Below are 8845 nucleotides of genomic sequence, written 5' to 3'. Positions count from 1 at the left end.
AGTCTCGTTTTCCACTGTGATTAGCATTAGGATCGAGACTCTGAATATAGCCAGATATAGATCTTTTCTAATTTTGTTTTTAAAATATAGAAACCAAATTTATAATTTAGCCTTAATTTTTTTTATGAATTAAATATAAGAGAATTTCACTCAAATTTAGAAAGATGTTTCAAATTTCATTTTCTCATATATAACAATTTAGATAATTAAGTAATATTTCATTTATTAAAAAACAAAATTACTTATTTATAGAATCATGTTTATAATCTCTATATCACAATTCAGAATCAATAGTTTATTAACAGTCAATATTACTTAATTTGAATATTGTATTAACATATTCACTTATGTCCCCATTGATATAAAATCATGGATTTACTAATCTAATTACATCTTTTTTTCCAATAAATTTAGGAAAATATAAGAGGGATAAGGATTTGAACTTCCCACATTTTAGTTGAAGTTAGGGTTTGACGATAAGGATTTCTCACATCTACCCAACCCATATATTTAATTTAACTAAACATTAATTGACATGTTCTCTTTTACGATTAGAGGTTTAATATCTCGATGATTCTTCGACTAAAGAAAAGTTGTCAACAATTTAAATAAGAAAATAGCTACTATTTATATAATTGCCACATAAATGTTTTATTATTGGTTTATAATTTCAAGAAATATCATTGAGATATTGATATAGACAGATATGAAACAAATTGTACCGTAAAAGAAAAATTCAATTAAAAGAAATAAATTGGTAGGTCAATTATTTTTGTACTGGCGTTGGTGTTATCTAAATGGTAAATGGGAACCCAAGAGTTTGTGGTGCTGTATCTGTTGGCGATTTGTTTACTTGTGTGCAATTGCAGCCGGTGACCGCGTGGTGGCTCCCACCATATCTAACGCTATGCACGGCTGGTCAACCGGCACCTGTCAGTTATCATAAATGCTCAGTAAGTGGCAGTTTCGTTGTAAAGCAAACAAACACAACATTACTTGGAGTTAGAGGCAGAACTATATTAAAAAAAAAAGCTTTTAAAAAAACTTTTTAAGTTGAAAAATCTTTCAGACGCATNAAAAAAAAAAAAAAAAAAAAAAAAAAAAAAAAAAAAGAAGAAGAAGAAGAAGAAGAAAAAAGAAAACCATTTCCTCTGAATAACTTCAAATCATCCATTTTCTATAATTAAATTTAAAAACCACTCCCAAAATCTAAATAACCCAATTTTTTTAAATAACTTTTTTTTCCAAACAATATTTATGTTAAAGTGAACATAATTTGATGATAAATAGCATATATTTATTCACTTAAGATTAGATATTCAAATCCTCATACTTTTACTTGTTGTTTGAGCATAACTCTAAAAACAACAATATTTATTTTGTTTCTCACTTTCATGTTTTTGTTCATTTAGCTATTTGTATTCGTATACAAATGGTTCTTTGTAAAGTATAATTCTATTTAATGTTGTATGTTTGTAAATTAATTTGGGGGAGAAGTAAATGAAAATATAATTGTCAAAGTGATATAATTTAGTAGTAATTGATCTTCTTTTGAGATCGAAAGTTTTAAAGTCTTCATATTTCTATATGTTATACTTATAAAAAAAATAATAATAATTGCATTATACAAAGAGTTCAATTTTAAAAGTAAAAATATAACCAAATCGTTGTTCGTGATTTTTAAAATGTTGTCGTCGTCTAAAACATGTGTATTAGCAACTAAGCCTAACTTTTATATGTATATAGCTTTTTTATTATTTTTTTTTAAAAAAATCTACTTTTGTTTTTAGAATTTAACTAAAAATTTGAATATATTTTTTTATGGAGTAAAAAACACAAGCCAATAAATTTTTAAAAATTAAAAAGTAAAAGCAAAATTATTAGTGAACTCAATAAAAATAAGTAGTAAGATTGACTTACAAAGTGGCCAGCTCCAAGAATCCAATAGAAGTGAAGATTTTTATAAGACTTTGTGAATCCTTTGGTTCTATCTTTATCATTTCCACAATAAAGAGGGGTTCTTCCTGTACTTAAAAAACCTTGAAGCCCTTCCCACCTATAACAAAAAAACAAAAAGTGTATGTCAATTATACCCTTCTATCCAAGGGCAAAATTGTCCATAACCCAAAAATAAGTTATTTTTAGAAAGTAAGAGAGAGAGAGAGACTTGAGCTTATGAACCCATGCTTCAGTTCCCTTGGTTGAGCATATAAGGTCCACCTGTAAATAGAAACAAATTCTCTTTTTATGTATAAAATTTCCCAAAAAGGAAGGAAAGAAAAAGACTTTTAAAATTAAGAAGCACTTCACAAAATTTATTTATTGGTGAAATATTCAAATGGTCCCAAATATTTTAGACCTAACCCACTATATATATATATATATATCATTCAATTCAAAGTATAATAAAAGTAGATAGTTCAAAATATCCTATACCTATAATGTCTTCTTAGATGGAAGATTCCAACTCCTTTACTCTTTACTTTATTTATGGTTTATCTTTTTCCTTTTAAAAAATTGATACTAAAAGAAAATGCATGAGAAAAAAAAATGCCAAGAGGGTTTATATATATAACACTAAAAATATATATGGGATTCGATCTCAAAATCAATTGATAATTAAATTAGTAGTCTATCTATCTCATAAGGAATGTGAGAACTTTTGGTTTTTCTAATATGTGATTTTTGACAATATATAGCTTTTTGCACAATAATTTAGAGAAAGTTAAAATTTAATCCATATGATTTTAATAATTAGAATTTCATCAATATGATTTGATAAAATCTTATAAATAGTCTCACAATATGATAAACTATTACGGAGAGTTTTATCAAACCATAAAGATGTAATCCTTATTTTTAAAACTATATGAACTAAATTCTCGGTTTCTTTCAGACATGTGGACCAAATTTGTAATTTAACAATCTTAATTTTTTTTTTTTTTTTACTCAATTGACATCCAAGTGTAATGGTAACCACGAGGTTTGTAGTTCAAATCTTCTACCCTAGTTATAATTTTTAAAAGAAAAAAACGTTAGATTCTCTTTTAGATTTTTTTTAAGGACTAATTTATTTACAAATATAGTAAATTTCATTATCTATTAATGATAGACTGCGATAAACATCTATTAGTGTCTATAGATATCTATCACAGTTTATCACATATATTTTGCTATATTGAAAATATTTTCAAGCAGATTTATCATTTAAAATAATTATCATTTTTTTAACCATTAAACAAAAAAAGCCTTACTTGGCCATTGTATATAGTCACATCCACTCCCTTAGCAAGCAATTCATCAACCTAAAAAAAATAAAAAATTGAGCCAATTGGGAAAACAAGAATTTCTTATGGAGGTAAAAAGTTAATTTGCAATTTTATTTATTTATTTTTACCTCATTAATCCTTGGTTTCATGAAGTCTTCTTGAAGACTTTGGAAAACGTATTCGGACTGCCCGCCCCATCTGTAAATATAAACACTCTTACCATATTATTATAATTCATATTTTTTTTATATTTTACAATATATATTATATATTATATATTATTTAAATGGAAAAAAAAAAAAAAAAAAAAAAAAAAGAATACTGACTTCACATTATCTGGGATGATTTTTAATTTCTTCCTTATAACACCGTTCATCAAATCATATAAATCTACAGCATCTCCTCCCACAGTGGGCCTCAATGAACTGAGGTATCTTGAATATCTTCTCACTGAAGCGACGCCGTTTGATATGTCCATACCTGTTACCGACGATACCGAATCCGCTCCCGAATCCAATAAGAAATTATAGAAATCCTATAAAAATAAAAATTATTATATTAAAAAAAAAAAATCAATTTTACATTAGGTGAAATCAGTCAATTTTGATCCTAATTGTGAATTAGTCAATTAAGGGTGAATTTGGTACTTCTCCAAACTAAACTAGAAAATTTCTAGGAAAACAACCAATAAAAACCACATTAAATTAAGCAATAAATGCTAAACTGAGCTAAAAGAATTCTCCATAAGAAATTGGAAGGAAATCATTCTTGTTTATTTTAAAAAAATTAATTACAATAAATAAATGAAAATATTTCAAAAGAATTCTCCATAAGAAATTGGAAGGAAATCATTCTTGTTTATTTTAAAAAAATTAATTACAATAAATAAATGAAAATATTTCAAAGATAGAAAAAATGTTAAATCATTTACCGAAATAGTAAAAAAATATATTGATAGATTCTATTGGTGTCTATTAGATAATATCAGGTAGTTAATTTTTTACGAAAATGTTTATTTAAGGAAAATTATTTTAAATAACAAAACTATTAAGATCTTTGCAAATGATAGCAAAATATCACAATCTATCTACGATAGACCACGATAGATTAGTATTTGTGTCTAAACAGAGATAATAGTCTATTGCGATCTATCAGATAGTAAAATTTTATTATATTTATAAATATTTTGATTCATTTCTTATATTTGAAAACAAATCTTTGTTTAAATAATTAATTTTGCATGAAAAATCTTAAGAGAAAAGGTTTTTTTTGACACTTGAGTTTCGAGTTTTATTTTAATTGAGTACATTTAAAGAGTTTACAACTTTTTACCTTGATTTTTCACAAAATACTTATTTTAACCCATGTCTATTAATAAATTAAAGTTTTTTAATTCTCTATCATTATTAAAATTAATTTTAAAATTTCATTTCATAAATTTTTAAAATTGAGTAAAAGTAAGCTAAACTCAAAATTTAGAGATAAAATTATAACATTTTGAAAACCAAATCCAAAACTTAAAAAATGAATATTTTTTCTACGTAAAAATACATTTTTGGTTCTTAGATTTCAAATTGATACTTTTTTTATCCTTAAGTTTTTAGTTTAATTTCAATGTAGCCTCTATGTTTCAAAATGTTACAAGTTTACACTTAAAGTTTGAATTTTATTTCAATTTGGTCATAGATTTCAAGGTTTACACTTTTAACCATAATTTTTAAAAACAAATACCCATTTTTAATCTTTAGTGATTATTTTTAAAAAACTAGAATTATAATTGATCAATTTTCACTCTATTTTTTCCATCACTAACAAAAATCAATTCTAAATTATTTTTAGGGGTATTTAAAAAACTAGAATTATAATAGATCAATTTTCACTCTATTTTTTCCATCACTAATAAAAATTAATTTTAAATTATTTTTAGGGGTATTTAAATAGCCCAACCAAAATTGTAAGAGCTCAGTTGGGTTGAATATTTTTATATTTTTTTCGAATTGAATTGGGTCCGGTTATACTTTTAAAAATTCAGATTGACCCAATCCAATCTATTTCTTTTACATATATATATATATATATATNATATTTAAAGTTTGTAATAGATATCTTAGATTTTGATATTTAACATTTAAATTTTATGAAATTTTAGTTACTAATACGTATTGTACAAAAATTTTAAGTATTTTAAATTAATAAAAATACAATAAAAATAAAAGAAAAAAAAATAACTTACAACCCAACTTAACCCATGGTGGAGTTGGGTTGGAGACTCTATTCAGATTCTTTGGATAGTCAAACTAATCTATGTACCTCCCTAATTATTTTTAATTAATAAATATGTGTTGACCTACCATTGAAAGTAAATATCGAGTGAAAAGCAAATCTAAAAATATAAATCATGAAAGAAACAACAGAAGACTATATAGTAAATGACGATGTAGCATTTCCAACCCACGTGGGGAGACAAGAAACAAAATAAAGAAAAGAAACAGTAAGAGAGAGTTGAATAATACCACACCATTACTGCTGGCACTGATCACATCTTCCAGTTCACTCCACGAGGAAGTAGCTCCCACGAATTGACCTTTCTCCATTTGTTCCTCAATTCTCTTGGCAATACTGTAATTAATTACCCAAATTTGTCATTTTTAAAAAGAATTCAATTATTTCTATTAATATATTAAAAAAAAAAATAAGACAAATTGCAAAAAGCGTACAAACTTTATAAATTGTAATAATTGTAGATGTAATTATAATTACCATCGTATTTCACACTAAGATTTTTGCAATTTTATCTAAAAAATAAAATTTACATATCATGTTGTGGAGTGGAAGAAAAGAAACAGACCACTGACCTGTTTGATTTGGCCACTCCAATGTCGTCAAGCCTTGACAAATCTTTCAGAAGAGGTCCCCATGAAGACTGCCAGTACCAAATATATTGTCATCCTTCAATCAAAATCTTTCCATTTCCAATAAAAACAAATGTTATTTATCCAACCAAAAAATTTATAAAAAAAAAAAAAAAATCATAGTAAATGAATGTTTATTTCTTTAAAAAATTATTGGGGTTTTTTTTTTTAAAAAAAAAAAAATGAAATCGCAATTGGCTTGACATAATTATTCCACTTCACAATTAAGGAGAAAAAAAACTTTTTGGTAGTAGGATTTGGTTTCTATTTGATCTATAAATTTAAAAATATTGAATTTTAAGAATCAAAACTTAAAAGAATTAAACTATTAATAAAATTAATTACAAATTTTTACATCATAATTATTTTAAATTATTAACGAAAAGTTAAAGGTAACATACCAAAGTGACTACTAGTAAAAATTTGAAGGTAAAAACGTAAAATATTAAAACTTAAGGACCAATGAATACTAATGATAAAAATGTAATTAAATGGGATTAAATGGAAATTAACCTAAAACTCAGTGGTAAAATGTATCATTTTGAAATCTCGATGAAAAAGGTTTTCTTCCTTATTATTAATCATTTTTGTAATTTTTATTACTCTTTTAATACATGTTTCTTTCAACTAAAATGAAAGAATGGTGTAGAGGCCCACAAATGAAATATTTCACATAATAAGACAATATATCCACTGCATAAGTTTAGTAATTATATGGGTAAAAATGAAAAAAACAGAGTTATGTTACGATAATAGGTTTAAAAACCAATGGAATAGCCCACCTACTTTAAAACTCAAATATTAAAAACATGTATATTTCTTAACTACCAACCATTAAAGTTAACTTAAACATAATTTTGACTAGTGACCATAATATCCTTCACCCTATTTGTTAAAAAAAAAATGAAATTAAAAATAGCAAAATAACCATACCGTGTAATCTTGGGGGGAAATCCAACTATCACCCAAAACCACCCCTGCACAATTCCACCTACGTAAGATAAAATCACCGAGAATTTCCATTTTTTACGTCAAAGCCAAATCAGGTACCTCCAAGTGTAAGCTTTAATGTCCCAGCTTCAATAGCTTTCAAAGCCGATAATCCAAGCGTGACGGCATATTTTCCACCGTAGGATTCGGCAACAATGTAAAGTGGACTCTTCTGAAGCCTCGGATCTCTATTGAAAATTCCTTGTAAAAGCGTCGTTAAATCCGTCGCAGCTTCTAAATCCGATTTCACTAGCGAATCGGTATCCTCCACGAAACTATACCCTGTCCCCACCGGATTATCCTTCCCCAAAAATAAACAGCTATAAATGTTAAAATTAGACTCTTAAATTTATAATTATGGTAGAAAAAACAGATGTTGTAATTTACCAAATTTGACCCAATTTAATTTGAAAGTTTAATTTTTAAAATTGAAAGATTTTAATTAAATTAAATTAAACTTAATTTACCACAAATAAAAGGTCTGCTTTGTGAAGCCAAGTTGAGTTTCTGGGCTTAAGTGAAGCGTCGAGTGGACCTACTTCCTTAAAATTCCCGATTCCAACTCCTGAAGCACCCTGTAAAAAGTAAAAATAAAAATAAAATTACAAACTTAAGGGGAGAATAATAATTTAAAAGGAAAAAATAATAGAGAAATATTGTGCTTACGGGGCCACCTTGCAACCAAAGAATGATTGGCCAAGGCTTGGAAGGATTCTCAACTCTGTATGGACTTCGATAAAGCCACCAAAACATATGAGCTTCTTCGAATTTTAATTTCAACCAGAAAATGAAAAAAAAAAAAAAAGTAATTAACAAACAATATTTTGGGATAAAAAAAGAAGAAGAATGAGAGGATTTAGAGATACTTACTGGGGCGAACACGGACGTATCCCCATTCTTCAGATCCGTCGATTGATCTGACGGCTGAGATGGGTCGGGCATGGATCGGAGGAGTAAAGAAGAGGAGGAAGAAGGAAAGAAGAAGATGAAATAGGTTTTTCATTGGGAAAATTTGGAAGTTTTGATGTTTAATGGATGGAATATAGGAAGAAAATGGCGAAAGAAGTAGAAGAAGCGAATCGTGTTGTGAAGTTAGAGAGGAAAAAGGGAGGCTAAAAGCCTAAAATAGTGTTGGGGGAAAAACAGAAGGGAGATTCTGATATTTATTTATTGATGGTTGAGTACCAATCTTTGCTTAGATGGCCTTTTTGGGAGTGGGGAAAAAATCTTCATCGCTTTTTTAAATTGGAAAATACGGTATTCTTGGGTTTGATAAAACATCCAATTATTTAGATGGTAAATTTTTTCAATCTAAAAGTTGGGTTGGATTGATTTAGATTACTTGAGATTAACTATTCAATTTCAATTTATATAATCGTAAAATCTATTTCCAAGGTGCTAAAAAAATATTTTCAGAAATTGTTGGAGAATAAATTATCCAAAAAACTAATGGAATTAAATAAAACCAAAATAAATATGTGTATATCTAATTTATAGTAAGTAAAAAAAAAATATACAATTTAAAGTTAATAATAACATAAAATTTTTATTTACTTGAATCTAATCCACAATGCACTGGTTGAATTAGATTGATTGGTTTTTTCAAGCCATAGATTGTTTTAGATACCCCTATTTAAAAATGGAAGCAAAATGCTTCTTTTTTTTTTTTTTTCT

At 26.6% G+C, this 8845-nt stretch overlaps 1 protein-coding gene across 4 annotated transcripts; it reads right to left on the bottom strand.

Moving 5' to 3' along the window:
- Positions 1 to 630: 630 nt before the first annotated feature.
- Positions 631 to 8385, bottom strand: LOC120082501 (serine carboxypeptidase-like 51). Of its 4 annotated transcripts, none has more exons than XM_039037696.1 (13): positions 8042 to 8385; positions 7846 to 7932; positions 7639 to 7746; positions 7232 to 7472; positions 7115 to 7158; positions 6125 to 6192; positions 5783 to 5888; positions 3596 to 3804; positions 3398 to 3467; positions 3255 to 3305; positions 2168 to 2220; positions 1921 to 2056; positions 631 to 930 (listed from the first exon to the last, which is right to left on the bottom strand). In XM_039037696.1, exons 1-13 carry the CDS (start codon positions 8111 to 8113, stop codon positions 850 to 852), a joined length of 1326 nt encoding a protein of 441 aa, XP_038893624.1. In that variant the 5' UTR covers positions 8114 to 8385; the 3' UTR covers positions 631 to 849. The 4 variants fall into 4 exon arrangements, with proteins under 4 accessions (XP_038893624.1, XP_038893623.1, XP_038893625.1 ...); XM_039037695.1 differs by having other exon boundaries at positions 7838 to 7929; XM_039037697.1 differs by having other exon boundaries at positions 7846 to 7929.
- Between the last annotated feature and the right edge of the window lie 460 nt (positions 8386 to 8845).

The sequence above is a fragment of the Benincasa hispida genome, chromosome 8 (assembly GCF_009727055.1).
Source record: "Benincasa hispida cultivar B227 chromosome 8, ASM972705v1, whole genome shotgun sequence".
Classification (NCBI taxonomy): Eukaryota; Viridiplantae; Streptophyta; class Magnoliopsida; order Cucurbitales; family Cucurbitaceae; genus Benincasa; species Benincasa hispida.
This window is presented reverse-complemented; position numbering and strand designations above follow the sequence as displayed.

Coding starts and splice junctions, on each gene's coding strand:
- LOC120082501 (XM_039037694.1), bottom strand. CDS start 8,174: ATGAAAAACCTATTTCATCTTCTTCTTTCCTTCTTCCTCCTCTTCTTT. Junction 3,805..5,782: donor GTGCCAGCAGTAATGGTGTG/GTATTATTCAAC, acceptor TTATTTTTATAG/GATTTCTATAATTTCTTATT. Junction 931..1,920: donor TTCTTGGAGCTGGCCACTTT/GTAAGTCAATCT, acceptor GATAACTGACAG/GTGCCGGTTGACCAGCCGTG.